Source organism: Pholcus phalangioides, unplaced genomic scaffold (assembly GCF_987345545.1).
Source record: "Pholcus phalangioides strain wild (caught in Gottingen) unplaced genomic scaffold, Ppha-v1.0 ptg000042l_1, whole genome shotgun sequence".
Lineage (NCBI taxonomy): Eukaryota > Metazoa > Arthropoda > Arachnida > Araneae > Pholcidae > Pholcus > Pholcus phalangioides.
In genome coordinates this window covers 32,089,745-32,110,857 of record NW_028301628.1, presented here as the reverse complement: position 1 = coordinate 32,110,857, position 21,113 = coordinate 32,089,745, and the positions used below count along the sequence as shown (strand labels likewise).

Below are 21,113 nucleotides of genomic sequence, written 5' to 3'. Positions count from 1 at the left end.
GCTTTACAACAAAACAGGGAAAAATTGACTGGTTACAGAAAATTAAGTTACAGAATATTCTGAAGTTAAATACAATATACTTAAAAAGTTCAGTCCTGTGATGATTTAAATTTTTTTTTATCTTAGTCTGCTTTCCTGATAAGTGTATTGCAAGTTTTTGGCTTGTGAACGTCAGAAATACTACATATCTGGCCCACAGACTGAAAAGGTTGTGTATCCCTGCTCTTATGTGATGTAGTCAGCTCATTTCTGTCTCTCCCTAATGCAGATGGAAAAATGATCCCCAGACTGTCCAGATGGCTCAGTTTGATACTAAGAGTCTCAAACTGAAAACATCCAATGTAAACTTTTGTCTTCGATGTATTTTTTTACATTTTACTTAATCTTTTTTTTCCACAATTCTTTGAAAGCTTTCGGAAGAGAAATAGAGGTGTATCTTGTGATTCTGAAGTGGACATAAATTAATCAGGGTCAAAAATATAGTGGTTCTGATGAAGATTTTGTGGAAATCTAGTTCATGACACGCTGCTTTGTTATGTAAGTAAGTGCATTCATGACAACTGAAACATTCATTAGACAAATCTGTATTTGTTAGCCAAGAGGTAGAAATATCCCGAAAAAATCTTCATTAACTGAAAAATTCATTTAATCTGAGGTATCATTATTATCATTACAAGTCCTTTTCTATTTTTTCAAGTGAATGAACCCTACACTATATCGAAAGAAAATTTCAGATATTCAGTCACGCAAATTTTAACAAACCCTATCATATCACAAAATTACTTTTACGTACACAAAATATAAAAACAAATTTAGAAATAAATGTGTAGAATACAAACCTCAATACTAAAGTATCCTCTATCGACATAATCACCAAGAAAAAGATATTTTGTAGATGCTGGTGATCCACCAACTTCGAAGAGCTTCATTAAATCGAAAAATTGGCCATGGATATCTCCACATACTAAAAGAAGGGGGAAAATTAACACTGAAAGTATTGAATTTAAAGAGACTAAACAAATTACTTTCTGAATGGGAATATATGACACTGATCTTTCATTTGTATTATTGATTGAAAGAAAACCAATCGAGAGAAAAACAATGTGATGAGATGAGGGGGGCATTGCCGTCTTAACGCATGGGCCCATCTGAGCATGGCCCGGGGGAACCTCTCAAAAATGAGAATTGGTTTAAATTTTAAAAATTTTCAGGTATGGACTCAAAAACATTACTTGGCCCAGGGGCCCATGATGCTCTTAAGATAGCTCTGGATCGGGGGGGGGGGGGGAATGAAATTTACTTTCCAATATGTTACGACACTAAAGCAAGAAATATATTGAACTGCTCCACCATTATCAGTTAAATTGTTCAAACCATTTGTAGATAAGTTTTGTGTCTGCAACACTGATTGTTTACTGATGATTTTGGATGATGTAAAAAATTCTTTAGAATATGGAGAGGTATATTTCAGACTATTTACAGTTTAAGGCAGCCATCTTCAATATGTTGTTTGTGAGCACCAAAAGTGCTCAATGCTCATGCCAGATTTTGTGCTCCCGAGCACTTGAGCAACTCTTCAATTAAATATCCTGTAAAAATTGCATTCAAGAATTATGATTATGCAGATTTCAGGCATATATCGCCATAAGTCATACATTTTTTACTTATGGCTCGTGGGCCTAATGTGGCCCCAAACCTCAATTTTGTGAAAATGAACTAAGCAGCACATTTACAGATCACTTAAGTGACATGCTATGCAGTTCTATATCACTTAAGTGGCCCACAGTATATTTCCAGATCGCTTGTGATCCACAGCATAGTTACAGATGACTTGAATGACCTGTGGCAGAGTTTCAGATCCCACAAGCGGCCCATGGTACATTTAAATACCATTTAGGTGGGCTGCAAATTTACAGATTACTCAAGCAGCCCACACAATTGCAGATCTTCAAGGTAACCTGCAGCATATTTACACAGATCACTTAAAAGGTAGAAGGCACATCACAGATCACTTGGATGGCCCTCCGCACAGTTCCAGATCATTTAAATGACCCACAGCACATTCACATATCACTCAAGTGGCTGTCGAGTACTTAAGTGGCCCATGGCACATTTTCAGATCAATGAAGTGGCCTGCATTCTTCTCAAGACTGAGCACCCTTGTTACAAGGGGTGCTCTTTGATGATAAGTATAGGTAGTGCTCGCGACTCAAGAAAGGTTGAAGAACTCTGGTTTAACTCTTTAACGCCTAGATAGAAAACCTGGGAGGGTCGTGAAAATACCAAGTTTTTTGTGTTCGAAGTGGACTCGTCCAAATTTCGGCCACTTTCCCTCTCCCCACCCTATCTCCATGAGTTTCTATTCATGCCACCCTTTGCATTGACGTTCACCCTTTCATTTCAATGGATTTTTGGGAGATAATTTGTCTATATATATATATATATACTGAAAACACCCTCTTTCCTCACAGTATTATCTCTTTAAAAATGCATTGAGTACCCTTAGTCCATTCTCAAGGAACATTCTAGTACATCAGCTTTTAAAATCTCATTGATAGGGCGTTGCAGTTCTCTTTTCCGTTCCCGCCTCTGACAAGAGCTTTTATCTTCTTCCCCGTTGGTGACAAAAGCCCACCAAAACATACCCATACCCCCTAGCTGGGCCGACTTGAGGCGGTTATGGGCATTAACCTACTCGGCCGACTTCGGGCGATCTGGGCATTATAGAGTTAAGGGCTAAAAACTACAGGTTTACAGAATGTGTGTGTATTTTTCTCATTCCTGTCGACTTTGTCTACATTGTATTGTTTTATATTATGGTGTTCGTTCTATTCTTATACTTCTGTCTTTGAAATAAAAAAATCTACAAGATGGTTTACATTAATATTAAACTAGTGACTAAAAATAATAACAGTAAATATTTTAACCAGAATGGATTGTTATATCGACTAAAAATATTTTATGAATAACAATAAATAATGAAGTGAATTTCTATAATGAATAAATTCTTATATTTACAAATGGAGGGAAAAAATATTTTATAGGAAATGGAATATTATTTCCAATTTGCAGTTACTGCAGTACCCCCGAAAAGATTTTAAGTCAATGGTTCTCACCTTGCCAAAATCATGACTCATCTGCAACTTCCTTAAAATAGTTTAGTAAATATTTTCCCTTACAAAAGAACCATTTCAACGCATAAATAGGCACACAAATCAATATTTCCAGCTTTCCACGACACTTCGGGACTGTGAAGCACACTGAGAAACACTTGATTTAATTCAATAAAATGTAAAAACCAGTATAACTGTCATCGAAAGCATTTTTTTTACAACCATTAAATTAAAATTAGGATGTTTTTGTAATATTTTTATCAAGATGAAATTATATATATATATATGAAACATATTTTAGGTCTCATCCAGTTTGGGTTTTGCAACAAATTGATCTTTCAATGAGGGGGGGGGGGTCCTCTTATAACCCCAGTGCAATCAAATATATTTCACACCATACACACCCCCTCCCTTTCCTGTTGCTTAGCCCAAACTCAAAATTAAAAAAGAAAAAAAATACTAGTGTGCAGCTGCTCATGTTGGAAGCCTAAATAATATGGCCACGCTTACAGCTAATGATGAGTCTACTGTGAATGCATCATCATTTATGTTGAGAAATATACCTTCTCTTTTTCAAAATCGAAGTTACTAGTACTACATACCATACCAAAAATTTTATTTAAAAAAATACCATCATTTACATAAAAGAAAAAATACCACACTTTTATTTTCAAACACAAACAGAGCAATTTAAATTCAGAAAATTCTTATAGTAATAAGGTGTACAGTAGACTCAATAATCTGGCACATATCAGATTCGGGGTATGCTGGATTACTGGAAAATCTTTGAAAACAGAATGCATTCAAATTATTTAAACAACTGTATGCCAGATTTTTATTAACAAAATGCCATATGTAACCAAAAAGGAACTAAACTTCAAATATGAGTTTAGAATATTGTATGTTTTATAAATTTACTGAGAAAAATGTGTTTGCATAATGAATCTGTACTTTTGTTTTGTAACAAAGTAAAGCAATTATGCTTGGTAATTATTTTCCATTGGAGTAAAAAAACTGGAGTTGCACAAGGGCAACTTCCTGCCTTTTTCCTCAAGCGTTTTAATCAGGGTTGGGTTTTTGACGTCAAAAACCTAAATGAATGCTTTGGGATGTTTCGAATAGAATAGGTATATAACTTAATGATGAGGCACTTTGATATTACAATGTTTCATTTTCAAACACTAATTTATTAAAATTGAAACAAAATATTAATTATAATTTGCGATTTTGAATTTGAGGTACAAAATGTCTAGAATAGATATATAATTAATAGAATGGTTCATTTTTACCACGTAGCATCCGATAACATGTAACTAATTTTGCACATTTTTCTACACCTAATCGATTTCTAAGTTTTGAATGGACAAATCCAAAGTTAGAAAATACTCCTTCAATGGAGGCTGAGCTGGCGGGACTGGACAGCAAAAGCATTGCTAGTTTTATGAGTTCAGATGCAAGCTCAGCTGAAAAAGCATTACATTTAGAAAGTCCTTTCCACCAAATCACAGGGTTTGTCATTCTTCCTGCTGCACTGAAATAAGAAGGTGGAAAAGGAGTTTCTTCCGCTTCATATGAAATTAGCAATGGCAGACAACCGTTAATTTTCTCTGTTGCCTATGTGCGAGCCAAATCACTTTGCACATCAGTCAGTCCTTCACCTTTATATTTTGGGTGCAAATTACATGCCAAATAATGAAATGGTCTCAGAATCTGGTTCATCCTGTTTTGTATCTTTTCAATGTGAGGCTGAAGAGCACTTTCTTTGAGAAGGCTTAGCCAAACACGGCATGAGTCAGTTATTGTAGCTGTATCTGTTTGACGAATATCCAATGCAATACTTATTGGCTTGAGTTGGAATGAAAGATCTTTACACTGTTTGTATAAATTATAATTGTTGATTAAAATAACAATTCCTTTGTCAATGTCATTTTCGAGATCTATTTTCTGAAAAAATGGCCTGTGTAAAAATTGTGTAAAATTGTGTAAAAATGTTTCAAGACAAGTAAGTGTACTCTTCCATCGAGTATCACCAGGTAATTGGGGTTTTATTGGCCCCATATGTTCATTAAGCCATCCCGAAGGCGAATGATAGTTTCTAATGTATTTTTGTATTTTAACCACCTGTTTGAGCACAGCTTGAGCCAATGAGAAGAGCACCCATATTCTATTAAATTTTGGTCAATCTCATTAAGCAAAAGTTGCCTGGCTTTCTCCATTACTTTCGCATTATCAGTTACAACTGCCTTTACTTCACAAGAATATTTATCGTTGGCCAAACGTATGGAATTGTCAATTATTTGCTTGTGGTACTCTGCATTTTTCATAATAGCACCACACTCAACAGCTTCAAGAAAATAGGATTTACCTTCAGAATGTATACATGTAGCTATGACTGGATCGTTATGAATATTGCTCCATCCATCTTCAATTAAAGTTACAGCTTTTCCACTGAGATTGTCTTTGCAGTTTTCTCAACCTCTCTTGTAACTTCATCAAGCAATGACTGAGCCAAAGCTTTTCTACTTGGGGTATTATAACCAGGTCACAAAGCAGAAACTAGATCTTTGAAACTTGAATGTTCAACAACACTGAATGGGATATTACTGGCATAAAAAAACTTTGCCACTAATAAATCAATTTTTTTAGTTGTAGCAGAATTTGATTTCACAATGAAGTCATCAATTTTTTGCTTCTTTTTTTGAGTGAAAATTTCAGGTTCTATTGATTAAAACAAAATAATAGGCTGTGAAGCAGTGGACTTAGTAGATGTTGATGTAGTTACTTTTTGTACATTAGGTATTTGTTCAACATCATTGCCCCTTCCAATACACTGAGCTATATGGCTCTTCATCTTATCCACACGATTACATCACATAACTCCACAATTAATGCATTTTGCATATATCTTTCCATTTTTCTCTACTTCATCAAAATTTTGCCAGGCTATATGCTGTGGCCTTCCACCACGATTCATTATATTTTAAACTAATAATAGACTAAATATTTATGATTTCTTAGAAATTGGTTTCACTAAACATAAAAAAATATCAAATGAAATTTCTGAAATTGGTTTCCATATTAATCCTCACTACTTTACAATTCAAACAATAAATAGCAAAGTTGGACTTTTCTCTAGTATACTGGTCTTTGTCCTCTAAGGGCAGCTGGTGTGTTTATTGGATTATAAGACCATCTGCCCCTAGCATGATAATGCAGTCACTACTGTTGCTGCTTCTTGGTGAAGGAAAAAGAAAAAGAAAACCCTGTGAGATATATAGTATACCACTACATTTAGATCTGTGATGCAATCCCCATTCATGAATTTTCTAAAAATAGAACGTCAGAATGCATAGCCCAAGGTTAGAAAATGTGGTAAGAATTAGCAATTTTGATATTGCAATGTAACTTAAGTAACTAAGATACTTTATATAAAAAATATGTATATTCAGCTACTTTTATAAGGTCTTTTTGAAGGGGAAAAAAAAACACTTATCATTTAAAAATATACCACCAAATGTAACCCAAGAAGAGAAACTGTGGTAACAATGAAAAATTTCGACTAATAATGAACTAATTAATTTTTCAGGGGGAAAATTATTTTAGGATAATTTAGTATTTTGATTGCTGGATATATATATTCTAATGTTATGTACAATAAGAATATTGTTTTAAATATCTGGGATTGTCTAGATAATATAATAACAGAAATCAACATTATATATAGCAAGCATGAAAGAACTTTTTAAACATGTATCTGTTGTAAAAAAAAAAAGTAGAGCAGATGTTGATATGCAAATATATATATATTCATATATAAATAAACAGTTGAAGAAATTTTAGAAGGTTGAAACTATTTTGAATACATTACATATCCTTACGTAGTTTTATGCTATGCTCTACTCAAATTCTATATTTTACAAGTATATATACATGTATATAATTGTCCAAAATAATTATGTGGGGTGGGGGAGATTATTTTAAAATCACACATTATGTATTGCAGCATAGTCACTTTAAGCATTACATGCAATCAATGTGCGTATTTTCAATGGGAATTTATATGTTGAAAAGCAGTATTTGAGGTTTTTGACAGAGTTTTTGATGTGACAGTTTAAACCGCGGTTTAAACCGTCAAAAACTGACTTGCGTCAAAAACCTGCCAACCCTGATTTTAATAGTGTGATTTTTTTGAACAAGAATTAATGTTTCGACTGCAATGACATTGCACACACAAGAGAAGTAACAAGGATGCAGACAAGACATTTATCACAAGTTAAGACGACTCGGAATCAAATCGAAGCAAAGACTGAACTGTATAGATGCACGCATTGGTGGGTTGCAATACACAATATTGTTAGGTATTGTTTTCCTCTAAGCAGCAGATGAATGCAAATGCATTTGGCGACATTTTACATTCCTCCACACCCACAAGGAGCAAACAACTTTCAGACACCCTAAGACTTTTATATTGGAGCTCATAGTAAATAATGATACAGCATACAGAACCCCAATGTGCTCTTTCTTTTTCATTCGTTGTTTGTCTTCATGTTTTTATCTTGTCAGTGTATCTGGAAAATGTTTATATGTATGTTTTTGTTTTTTTCCCGTTTCTCGGGTAAAATATTTTTAGTTCCTAAGAAAATTGTACTGGCATCTGGATTTCTTTCAGATTTGTCAAGCCCTGATGTAACTTACCTTCGAGTGAATACAGCATGAATTTTAATAAACTCAAATATAATTAACAATAAATAAAAATTCGCACAAGTTATAAAATTCATAACAAAGATTAAAGTTTTTAAGTGTTAATCTTTTCCAATGCACATGATTCAAAACTCATTTTCAACAGTTTTATAAAAAATTTACCTGTAACTGGAGCTTCAATGTCAATTATTGTTTTTTCTTGTCGTAGTAACGTAGCTCCCTCATTGATAATTCTAAGAGCTATGCTTTCCTCCAACCTTCCTTCTAAGATAAAATGTTGCCTTAGAACATCTGTTCGAGGCTTTGAAGTTTTCGAATCAAATACTTCAGCCGCGGTTAGCCTATGACTAGGAGGAAATGCAACACCTGTAAAGAAAAAAATTTTACATTAAAATACTAGCATGAAGAAGCAATTACAATATGATATTGGACATCAAAAATAAAAACTGAAAACAAAAAATGTCTCTTAACTCTCCGTCGGGAGAACGTTTGAACTGATTGAAAGTATACTTTTCAAGCAGTTGATAAGGTTTTCGCTGTCATCATTCGATAAAAATTAGCTACACAGGATTGAGGCCAAACTTAAACAAAAGACAGCCTTCAAGCCTAAACAGCGAATTTTGAATTAAAAATGTTAGATTTGACTTTCAAAAAACAAGTCAAGATTCACATTAAGCCATGCCTAGGTCTATATGTCTAAAGTAAGATTTTTCATTTTTGAATGTCCACTTTGTTAAGTCATTATCATAAATAATTATGGTTTTTCCCATCTACATGGTGATTATAATTAAATTCCAGTACTCTGAATAGTTGTACTCAAAAAAATGTTCATCTGAATACAGTCAAATTTTCAGGTTACCTTAAGGAAACCATGGGGGAGAGATTTATGCATATAAGTTGTGCTTTTTTATTGAATATTTTTATATGCACCACATAATGTGTATAATAAGTTTGAATGGAATATGTCCACCCGAACAAACACTAAATAGGTCCGAGTAATTCCAGTATATTGACTATATATATCATACGGTATCTATATATATCTATATATTTGTGATATATATACTATATATATCACAAATAGAATATCAAAAAATCGTTTTCTGTCATGCTCATTGGTTAATGTGAAAAATTTTGGTGGGGATCTTCAGTTTCACGTTAAAAATATACTGTAATAGAATAAATGCTAATTCAGGATCTTAGAAAAAAAAGAGGGTGGATTATATCCCTTAAATGAACTGTTGATTCAAATCATCGATGCACCTTCCACTGCAAGACTTAGCAGCCAAATACTGCTAACTGCAATCCAAATTGTTATCAATAATAATATAGATGGCACAAAGACATCAAAAAATATATTCTTCTTCTCCTGGTTCAAACCGGAGACACGAAAACAACCTTCATGGTGGTAGATGAGCATCTTACCACCATCACATTTGGGTAACGTGCGTATGGCTAGAACTTCCACTCACACGAACGAATCAATTAAGCAGCAGGCTTCCAAAGGTTGGAAATTGCCGCTCTAGGTCCCTCCCATGCTTGCACCCACTTAAGGTCAGTCTTTTGGTCATTTATTGACCTGGCACCTTGATCTCTAGGTCACTCTTTGAGTCCATCACATGCTTGAGTATGTCCACGCTACAGCCCCAAAGCAGAATGTTTTGTATTGTTTTCCAACGAACCCTCAACTGACTGGAAATGCCCGTGATAAAAATTCCCACACAACAGCATTTCCTTTACTTTTGTTAAAATTCTTCCCAGATTGTTCTGCGACATACGTTGCAGTTTTTAGCTTATTCTACTTTGGGAGCTCTACAGTTCACTTTTGCAGTTCCTCACATGCTTGCATACTTTATGGATAGGTCACTTTCTTGGTCACTCACTCATTTATTGCCCATTTTGTCAGCGCAGGCTGATTATGGTTTGCTTTGCTCTTCTCAAATTCTACTCTAATCCTTCTTTTAAACCGAGTTAAACTCTCGTCTATAGCCATAGGAAACATTTACAACAGAATGAGTTGTACCAAAAGAGTGCACGTTCGCCTAACAATCTGAGTGCATAGCTAGAGATGTGCATGAATCTTAGCGATGCCATTTATTTATTGATTGGATATTTGCACCATTGTAGGTCTGCTGTGAGACTTTTGGACGGGGAGATCAGTCTTGTTTTCCTCAAAGCAGAATGTTTTACATCATTTTGCGATGAGCCGTTGGCTAACTGGAAACTTTTTCTCCAGTAGCACCGATTGCTCTGTGGCGTACATCACAGATTTCGGCATATTCTGTTTTGAGGCTCATTATATCTGACTTTAACCTTAGCTCAACTTGGGAGACAACTCAGTAACTGTTGAGAAGCTGCATCTTTAATTACACCATAAAATAATTTCACATTGCATACATAATCCTAAACGAGAAAATAATTGTATTAATAATAAAATGAATATTAATCTAGGGATTCTCTGTGTAGCAAGACTTAATATAATGGAATATAATATCAGTCTCATTTTTCCTCAAAGTCGAATGTTTTGCATCGTTCTGCAACGAGCCCTCAGTTGACTGGAAATGTTCCGAGGTAAAAATTCCCTAACAGTGTTTTCTAGGGGGAGGCTTGAGTTCACCTGTCATCCGAGTTCAGTGTTGTGCCCTGAAGATGACCCTGGTAGAGTTTGAAAGAGCTTCATACAAGAGGACTCTGGGATAAAGCTAATTTTTTATCTGTTCAAAATAGAACAACATTGTTTAACCCAACAAAAATCAGCCGAATATTTTCTGGGCATTTGATCGCTACAACTACGATCATTACACTTTGTAGAATTGTAATATGAAATAGTTTCTGTGTGTGTGAGGAAGCTTTTTGGGGCTAACTACTTCCAATATCGATTGCCAGATGAAGCATGCTGAGTAATGAGAAACTTATATCGTTCTTTCCTTGATAAATTGTCATTGTGGCATTGTTGTTCCATACAACTCTAGTTTCACTATCTTTATTGTGTGAGATAATATTGCTCTTCAATTTCGTCTCATCGTCTCTACTAAGCTCGTATTTTTTGGCTTTTAGCATTTGAGCCAGCTTCAGTGTAGTGACAAAAAACAGTGTCGGTTGACGCATTTCTGCCCTTGTTCTCAAATGGCTTGATCAGTTGCATCACTATGTGCTCTGAAAGAGAGAGATTCGTTGGACGCTGATACTTCCCAAGGTTTTGAAATCCGTGCAAAACATATTTCGTGCAAACTAGAAGTTTACTCTTTTTCTGTGACATCGTTTGCCTACAGAAATTTCAACTACACGTTTTTTCTAGAGTTAAGCTTTTACTCAAATTTTATTTTCCCAAAATCTTCATTGAGTCCCGTCAGAATTTCAGGTATTCAAGTTTACAAGGGAAAAAAAATATTTAGCTCTACTAGTGCCATTGCCCCCATTGAAAAAAAGATAATCAGCTCTGAAAATGAATTGGCCTTGACCTTCAAAGACCTTTATTCTTCACTGTCTTCATTTACACATACTTTTAGAAAGGGTAACCACTTCCAAGAAAATTCTGCACCCCTTTGAACCAGAATAGTACGTTGGGTCAAAATGACCCAAACCGCAGTTTTAGGTATAAGTGCTTATAGCTCTGAAACACGAAATGTGAAGATAAAATTTTCGTGAATTAATATTCATATGATATGATGAAAAGTCACGAAATTTTTTTAACATCTGCATGTAAGTTTTTGAGATAAATGAAAACGAATTTCGATTTGGGTCAAATTGACCCACTCCGCGGTTCTAGTGTTAAGAACATAATAGGCACACAGGCAAAGTGATTTTTACGAACCCTTCCCCACTCAGCTATCAATTTTTCTTGCTTAGACTTGGAAATTTTAACCATATTTCATTTTCAGGAGGCTTCGTGCCGTGCCCAGGTGGGCACATGCGTTAAGGAGGTACTGGTTCTGGTGCTCCAGGCATTAGACGAGAGAGAACTAAAAAAATGAACACTTTTTCCTTGTGATAAAGTCCATTCTTGTTTTTGGAATTATGGCCCTAGGTCGTGTCTGCTCCCTCAAGTTTTCTTAACTTCTTCGTTGTTCAGGTATAGCTCAAAAGAGAAGTGACAGCACTGGTGTCTAAATTTTTACTGTTCAGAGTTTTAAAAATTCCTAGATGTAAAAGAAAGAATAGGCTGCCGCCCCTGCACTCTCGATTAAGCTGCCAATGGTGTTTTCGACACTTTTATTAAAATTCTTTCAGATGTTTCTGCAGCAGCACCAATTGCTATGCAATGTAAGTCACAGATTTCAGCATATTCTGGTTTTGGGCTCATTATATCTGACTTTTACCACAGCTTAACTTGTGTGACAACTCAGCATCTGTTGAGAAGCTTTATTAACCATAGCTTTGAGTGAACCATAAAATTATTTCATCCTACATACATACTCTTAAATGAGGAAATAAGATTAATAAAGACTAATCTAGGGTCTCTGTAAAGGGCTGTAATTTAAGCTCTGTAATTATCACTCTGCTGCGAGCCTTTTCAACGGGGGAGATCAATCTTATTATCTCCAAGTGGAATGTTTTGCATTGTTATACAACAAGACCTCAGCCGATTGGAAACGTTCTGCAGTAAAAACTTTCTGCAGTTTTTCAGCCTCGAGGAGCGAATGCAAGCTGGCCTACCATTTGAAAAAGTCTCTCCATAGAAGAGCAGGCAGCCCTACAACACGATACTGAGATAACATGAAAATTCAAGCATTTTCATCTCTACTTCAGAAAATGGAACACAGATGGCAACACGAACACGAAACAAAAAAACTCAATAACATAACCTCACTAGGACCACACGTATACACACATTCCAGCAGGTGCAGATTCATTAAAAATCCAGTACAGGAATGTGTACAATTAAGTAGTATAAATATTCCCCCATAATAATACTTGCGACACTTCTTAAAATTCCTCCAGATTGTTCTGCAGTAGCACAGATTGCTGTGTGCCGTATGGTGCAGATTCCAGCGCATTCAGAACATTGTTCAGTGGTGGTTAAAAGGCGAATAGAATGTGCTGCTTTATTTTCAAAAAGGTCTCTTCGCGTTCTCATAGTGTCATTCTTTCACTTTACCAAGGCTTAATTCCTCCTCGACTGGAGTATGCTGTAAGGTTTTGGAGACCATATCTACAGAGGGACATAGACTTCATTCAATGGGTGCAGGGAACAGCTATGCGTGTCCTTATTGGAACGCGGAGCTTGCGTTATGAAAAGAGACTTCGTTTTTTATATGTTTAAATTGGATGAGTGCAGGTGTCGGGAGATATGATCGAAGTGTTCAAAATTTTCAATGGGATGGATAGGGTGGACCATGATTTATTAGTACACCATCAACAGACTGCTTTTACAAGGGGACACCAGTATAGATTGGTGAGGGACAATGCTAGGTTATGGCGCCGCAGGGAATTTTTCTCTAATCAGGCTAATAAATGGAATAGCTTACCTCCGGGGAGGTCATGAATTCTAACAACTGATACGCTTAAAAATAAATACTATAAACATGTTGGGGGGTAAATCGAGAAGCTATCCATACTTAGAATAAGACAATCATAGGTATTCTTTATTGGCCATTGTGTTATATTTTATCATGTATATATATTGTTTAGCATTGAATTTTCAACTGGGCTGCGGTACTTTTGAAATATGACATCCATATTTATTATCAGCATCTTTTTATCAGCCACCTCATTGGGTATTTTGCCAGTTGTGGCGTTGCTTTTGCATTTGTATATTCTGCTTTCGGGGATCATTATATCTGCCTTTTACCGCAGCTTAACTTGTGTGACAACTTAGCATCTGTTGAGAAGCTGCATCTTTAATAGCGCCATAAAATCATTTCACTGCATGCATACTCTTAAAGGAGGAAATAATCAGAATAACAAGGACAAATATTAATCTAGGGTCTTCATAAAAGGGGGATTATCCACCTAATAAAACAAGGGGAAAAACTCCTTAATCCAAATCATGTGTGGACACACCTCCCACTGCCAATACTTTGTAATCAAACACCCCCCTTTCAATGCAATTCAAACTCTAATCAATAATACTGATAACACACAAAGAGACATTAAAAAACATCAAAATTTAATAAAAGGGAGACTATACGGAAAGGGGGGGGGGTGGAATTTACAAAATCAATGTCAATCCCAGGATTCCTCGACACCTCTTCCCAAATGGAGGCGGAAACTCGTAAATTTATCTCCCGACTCGGGGTGGGGGGAGGGATCGCTATCGGTGACTGATCGGCCCGATTAATTATTTACAAAAAAAAATATATATATATATCGGCACAAAATGGCGGTTCGCACACACAGTCAAAAAAAAGTACTTTAAAAAAAAAATGGGGGAGAGAGCGGCGGGGGAAATAACCACCATCGCATTCCTTCACCCGCAGAAATTAGGCCTAAAAAGCGCCAGGAGAAGAGAAAAGAAAAAAAAAAGGAACTCACTTTTGACGACGCGGTCCGTACAAGGAATCTTCGTGGTATTCGCCGACATTATAAATAAAGGGTTCGCCCTTTCCACAAACGATGAGACTACGTCGCTAAATACATATAAAGGATTATTAAACGATGGTTATTATTATTGTTATTACGCTCACGACAGAAAAAAAATATAACGACCCTTAGACAATCCACAACACCGCTAAGGGCACCACGAAAACGCCGTAAACAAGAAATTTCTCCCTGCTTACATCCTGCAATGCGCATAATTATCCGCGCACGCAGCCTTAATCCAATCCCTCCGAAAAAGCATCTCATCCCACTTTACTCGGTTTTTTGCTTTTTTTTTATTTCATTTTTTTTTTATAATATTTCAGTTTATTTTAACCAACGCGACTCCTATATATAAATTATATATAAAATATCAAAAATAACCAACAAAGTATAAGTGAAATCTTGGCTCAAATTCAAAAAAAATTTTTTTTTCTTCTATGTTATTTTGACGATTGCGAAAATCAATTACAAATTGTAGACCATTAGAAGGACACTAAGATAATATTATTATTAGTTTATAAATAAAATTTGTTTTTGACTTCAATAATAAATTTTTTTTTTGTCGTCTGTTTCATAAAACAACAATGACACCCGAAATCTTCAAAAAGTCATCTCTCAGTAACCGCGTTTCCCGTAACCGTACGATAAAATCGAAACCAAATAGCGCTTTTTAAAAACTTTTCGTGATATTCATATTTATTGCTATTATTGTAAAATCAGCGGCGTGAGAGCGGGGAGTGCTGTGGGCGCTCGAGAACCCGCGGAATTTTGTAGAGTGAGCGGGTTTTAGACACATAGAATTGATACAGAAAATCAAAATGTTCAAACGTGGAACTCAAGACGAGCCAGTGCTGTCTTAACGCATGGACCCACCCGGACAAGGCCCCAGGGCCTCGAGTGAAGAGGGGCCTAGCAGGAATGGGATCTGGTCGATATTTTCTAGAGTTTAAGAGGTAAAAAGGCTCAAAAAAACCACTTGGCCTGGGAGCCCACGATGCTCTTAAGACGTAGGGGAGCAGAGTAGGGGACTCCCGTTACTGTTGCAGGGGGCCGCAACAAGGTGGAGGGTTCTGGTGCCCCGGGTGCTGGTCTCACATTTTTTCCGTTCAAATTTGCCGTGATGGTGTACCGGCCCGGGCGATCGGGTAAGATTCAGTTTCTAATTCCGACCCTGCTCCCAGGTTAGAAACGCTTCCGACGCCCCTGTGTGAAGTATTATGAGAATTTTTTTTTTTAATGGGCTCCTGTAGCGTATTTACAGGGGGGAGGGGGGGGGCTTAGCGGGATGTAGCTCCAGGCATCAAGTTCGGAGATGCGGAAAATTTAAAGAATGGCTGTTCAAGAAAATTAGGGGTGATTGGAGAAGGGAAGAAAAAAGAGAAAATTTGGGAGAAGGGAAGTAAAATTTGTATGTCCATTATAAATCCACTTCTGCCGAGACAGCAAGGAACAATGTCAGCGAGTCACCAAAATAGTGACCTATAGATAGAGCGTGAGTATCGAATTGCCGAAAGAGTGACGGACAGCGTGAGCAGGCACGTGAATTACAGAAAGAGTGACCCAAAGATTGTGTGAGCATCACATTGACCTAAAGAACAAGGAACCACGTCAGTGAATGATAAAAAAAAGAGACTTAGAGCTTGTGCAAGCATGCGAATGACCAAAATAGTATGCAAGAGATGTGAATGACAAAATTAGTGACCTCTAGACAGTGCATGAGAATAGAAGAATTGCGTACTAAGAGAGTACGCAAGCATGTGCTTACCGAAAGAGCGAGACTTTTAACGACGCGGTCCGTACAAGGAAACTTCGTGGTATTCACCGATATTATAAATAGAATTCATTTTCTGTCTGTCTGTGCGTCTACGTGTGTGTACAGTATGTTCTTTATACAAATCTAAAATTTTAGAGCGATCGTCGCCAAATTTTGTCATGTATATGGAAACTTGATCGATAGACTCTACTTTAAAAGTTTTCCAGAGCAGGACAAGTGCCTGAAATACGCAAAAAACTGTGGGGCAACAATGGTTCCCGGGCGTCAGTCAACAATCACTTTCGGAATGTTTACTTTGGTTACCGTGGCTCCCTCCAGTAATGCGTTTCAGATATGCAAATGCCCTTACAATGGTTTGTCACTTCCTTAATGCTGCCAGTATTATGTATAATAGTTTATTCCTTTATAATGGTTTGGCAGTTTTTCAATCCTCCCAGTAATTGAAGAAAACCCCGTGCAGCGCCAAATATTATAGCAAGTTTATTAATATAATTTAATTGTTTGGTTTAATAAGAATTTTTCGCGTTTCATTAAAAAACAATGTCCTCAAATATTCATGTATAATCTCTCAGTAACCGTACGAGAAATCGAAACCAAATCGTGACTTTGTGTGATACAGTGGAATTTCTTATAACGGACACTCGTCGTTAGTGGGCAAAATCCTCAGTCCCTAGGACGTCTATTATCTCGATAGGGTATTCGTATTTTTTTCACTAAAATACCATGAGATTTTTCGAATGGGCTTGAAGTGACGAAGAAAGGGGTCCTGAGTAATCAAAAAAATTAATCGAATGGGACAAGGGCGGCAAAATTTGTATAGCCTACTATTATTATGCTTCTGCCCAGACAGCAACGGGTTAATAGGTCAGTGAGTGACCTAACGAGTTTGCAAGCATTATGACGCATGCAAGTATCGATCAAACGAACAACAGGCGGCTCGTGTCATTTCCCGATCATAATCTTTCAATAAAATTTATGTTTTGTTCATAGTAATATATCATAATTGTCCTTTTATTATCGATGGTTCACTCCGTGGAAGTGCGTGTAGTTTTACCTTGAACACGTCCTGAAAGTCATGCCACAAGATCGTGAATATAGCTAAAGAGTAACTGAGAGAGTGTGCAATCATATGAATAATCAAAAGAGTAACCTACGAAGTGAGACACCAGATCAGAGAGCAACCAAAATAGTGACACATAAAACGAGAGACCAGGTCAACGAGTGACCAAAATAGTGACCGAAAGATTGCGTGAGCATGGGACTGACAAAAAGAATGACTCCGAACGTACGCAGGCATGTGCATGAACAAAAGTGGCCTCTAAAGAATGTGTGAGAGCATTGGGAGCGACCTACAAGGGATTAGGTTAGTGAATGAGACCAAACGAGCGAACTAGAGAACTAGGGACTAGGCCAGTGAATGACGGAAAGAGTGACCTAGAGCCTGTGCAATCATGTGAATGACAAAAAACAACGACCCAGAGAGTGTGTGAGAGTGACTAAAAGAGACACTTTAAGGATGCGGACCGTGCAAGGGATGCTATTCACCGACATTATAAATGAAATACTGTCCTTTTCAGCAATGAGATTACGTCGCTAACACCCGAGATGCTCGCGAAGAGAGGAAAAATTTTATTCCTACATGAAATGTGTCCTCTAACTGTTTTTTTCCCAGATGGGGGAAAAATTGTCCTTTATTTCACCTGCACAAACCTGTTTCTTTGTGCGCAGGATTTCGATAGCTGCGCAAGAATGACAAAATATCATGTTATCTTATACAACGCAGGGAATTTTTTTTTCCGCGTAATAAAAACTCTATGTACACGGAAGCATTCTCAGCATTGTTTTTGTGTTATATTGAGAAACATCATTAAACTGGAACCCCCTTCCGCTACCTATCAAATAAAAAATACAACTATTATATGATTCTTCGATTGAAATTGGTCACAGGTTTTTGATTTATGTGCAGTATGGAAAAAAATGGGTATAATATTAGTAAATTTTTATTGTTTTTCGATAATATTAATTAAATTTTCAAATTAGACTCAAAATTTTAACAGTTGTCATTTATGTGCAGTAAAGTAACATCAATAAAACTCGCAAAGTATGTTGGCATTTATCATAGCCAGCAAGGGCAGTTTGTAAGTCACCAGGCACAGTCCCCTCGGGCTTTTTTCATGGTGAATAAGTTTTCAAATTTACGTGCACCAACCCTCTTGAATTAGCGTCTAAACATATCAATATAAAACACAACTTTGATTTATAATGGTAAATCAAAGGAGTGTACCATACTCTAAAGGTGCTCAACTTTTCGGAGAGTGCGGACCATTTCATTGGTTTGAAAACGAGTCACGGACCACTTGAGTGATCTGTAAATGTGTCGCGACCACTCGAATGATGTATATATATATATCTGGAAAACTGTATAACGAATCACACACACACACACACACACACACACACACACACACACACACACACACACACACACACACACACACACACACACACACAATTAAGTTATCTGGAACTGCGCACTGCACCACAGCCACTTAAGTGATCTTAAACCCCGGCCTGGGTCACTTAAGGGATCTGGAATTGAACGGCGGGTCACTCGAGCGATCTAGAAGTGCGTCGTGGGTCATTTAAGTGACAGGGAAGTGTGTCGTGGGCCACCTGAGTGATTTGATAATATTTCGTGGGCCACTTGACTGGTTGTTAATTGGTCGTGACTCACAGTCCAATAAAATGTTTCACGATTTTCAATTTCTTACTAAATTTTTTTAGCAATATGGAGAATTTTAAAACGAAAAATCAGGATAATCTTCTTACATCGGAGCTATTTACGTTGGAATTTACTTTAACTACCATTTTGATCACTGACCTGTTGGTGTTCGCAACGGAAGGATGGGCGTGATAAGGGATAATCATCGCTAACCACAAAATACACGTACTGTATGAACGACGTAATTAAGATAAATTTTTATAAAAATACGTTTGAGGTCGCGGGCCACATCAGTTAACTCTGAGGGCCACATTTGCCAGCGGGTCATGGGTTGTTTGTATGTAATACATGAATAGTGATTTGATTACGATATGAGGTATCCGCGTGTTATACTCGTAGCATTCAAATCAGAGCCGGTCTTACTAGACGCGGAACCCAGTGCAAAAATAATAATAGTAATAACAATAATAAATAATTATAGTGAGTCCAGGTGCGTCTCAACACCAAAAATATTAGAATCCTTTTGTCCTGATTTCATAAATTTGTGGGGGGAAAAGGATCGTCATCTATTATTTTAGAATGTACAGGAATACTGAGAGACATATCCATACAAATTTTTTAGTTTCCAGAATTGATGATTGATGAAAGAAATAATTCCAGAATTGATGAATATTCAGGATTTACGGAAGAAAAGGAATGGAAATGATAATTCCAGAATGGATTAAAATTCAGAATTAACGCGGAACAAAAGAAATTCCAGAATTCATGAACATACATAATCATCGGTGGGGGGGGGGGGGAAGCCATAATTGATGAAAACGGCTGAATTAATGCAAGAAGTAATTTCAGAATTGATGAAAACCTCCAATATAATATACCATGACTGCAGGGCTTCACAAAACTCGGGACCCGGTACGACCGCACCTGCCGCACACCCCTAAGTGTGGCTCTGATTCGAGTAAAGCTGTATGCTGTGTATAGTGAAAACAGAGTATTATCGAATATCGTGGGGGGGGGGGGGAAGACTTTGAATAAGAAGCTTTCAATACATCAAGAGTGACGCAATGTGAGAAAGTCTGCAAGAATATATTTCTTCTTATTTTTATTTCGAAATCTTTATTTCAGTTGTTACTTGAATCCAGTCCTAACAAAAAGAACAATAATAATAACAAAAAAGGATTGAAATTTAAAAGAAAATAGAAAAAAAATCCTTTCTTCTCGACACTTGAAAGACACTCACCAGTGTCTCTTCCTGAAATAGAGCATCCAATAGACAGAGAGAAGTTTAGATAAGAAGATTTACAAGTTATCTAAAAAAAAGAGGAATCACAGCTTTTTCCTCTTTTCATATAAGTAAAAAAGAGGCTTTAGGATATTCGATTTTATTTCTGAACTAAATATACTTTTTAGTACGTTCTTTTAGTAAGTTTTAGAAACATGAGGTGGAAACACAAGAAGAAATATAAAAGTTTTTAGATTTAATTCTCATACCTTTTAACGTGGTGAAAAACCATGATCTCAAATATAGTGTTTCTTAACCTTTTTTTGGCCGTGGCGCCCTTTGAGCCATATTTTTTTCTCGTGGCTCCCCTGTCTTACCCAGAGTTTTCAACTCTCATCTAGAAGCAAGACACTTTATTTTGCTTTTTATTTAAGCACACACACTTTATATGTATTGAAATGATTTTTTTCAGTGAATTTATACTGAACGAAAATTTTGCAAAGAAAATTGGCCTCCAGACCAGTGACCTAGAACTTATTGATCTCCCCGCTAGTCCGAGTTCTATCAGGACCGTCTCAATACGAGTGGGACTGACAGAGCTACAGCCCGGGGCCTAATATGGTTTTCATCGTTTTTTTTGTTTTGTTTTTCATACAATAAATTTCATATAGGGAAGGGGATCTGAAAAATTTAGCAGGGGACTTGAGAAAAACCCCATCCTAGGGAACTTGTTGCAAAATGTAGGCGGTGAGGCCTGGGTGGGTCCATGCCCTAAAGAAGGCCCTGGTTTTATGGGTGGTTTTGTTGGATTCTCTCTTTCACTGTAAGTGTTAGTCACTAATATAAAAACTTTAATTCTTCACACCTTAATTTTTCTTCTCAGCTCTCCAAACCACCTATCATGGCCCCTTTCTCCATTTTCTTCCGTGGCCCCCCTTGAAGTATCCCAGTACCACAAGGGGGGCCATATGGCCCCCCGGTTGAGAACCACTGATCTAATATAGCGTTTCTCAACCTTTCTGTACCCAAGGACCAGTAATATGTCTAAAACAATTCGAC

The 21,113-nt window shown here is 36.7% G+C and overlaps 1 protein-coding gene across 2 annotated transcripts in view; it reads right to left on the bottom strand.

Moving 5' to 3' along the window:
* The window catches only part of LOC149064899 (serine/threonine-protein phosphatase 2B catalytic subunit 3-like), a 49,751-nt gene extending 35,195 nt beyond the window's left edge, over positions 1-14,556 (bottom strand). Inside the window, exons 1-3 of one of the 2 annotated variants that reach the window (XM_089255418.1) lie at positions 14,289-14,556; positions 7,977-8,180; positions 840-964 (exon numbers count right to left, since the gene is read on the bottom strand). In XM_089255418.1, the coding sequence (XP_089111544.1) occupies positions 840-964; positions 7,977-8,180; positions 14,289-14,337 (378 nt within the window). In that variant the 5' untranslated portion in view covers positions 14,338-14,556. The remainder of the gene's footprint in view (positions 1-839; positions 965-7,976; positions 8,181-14,288) is intronic. The other variant, XM_089255420.1, reaches the window with a different exon arrangement.
* Positions 14,557-21,113: the final 6,557 nt, after the last annotated feature.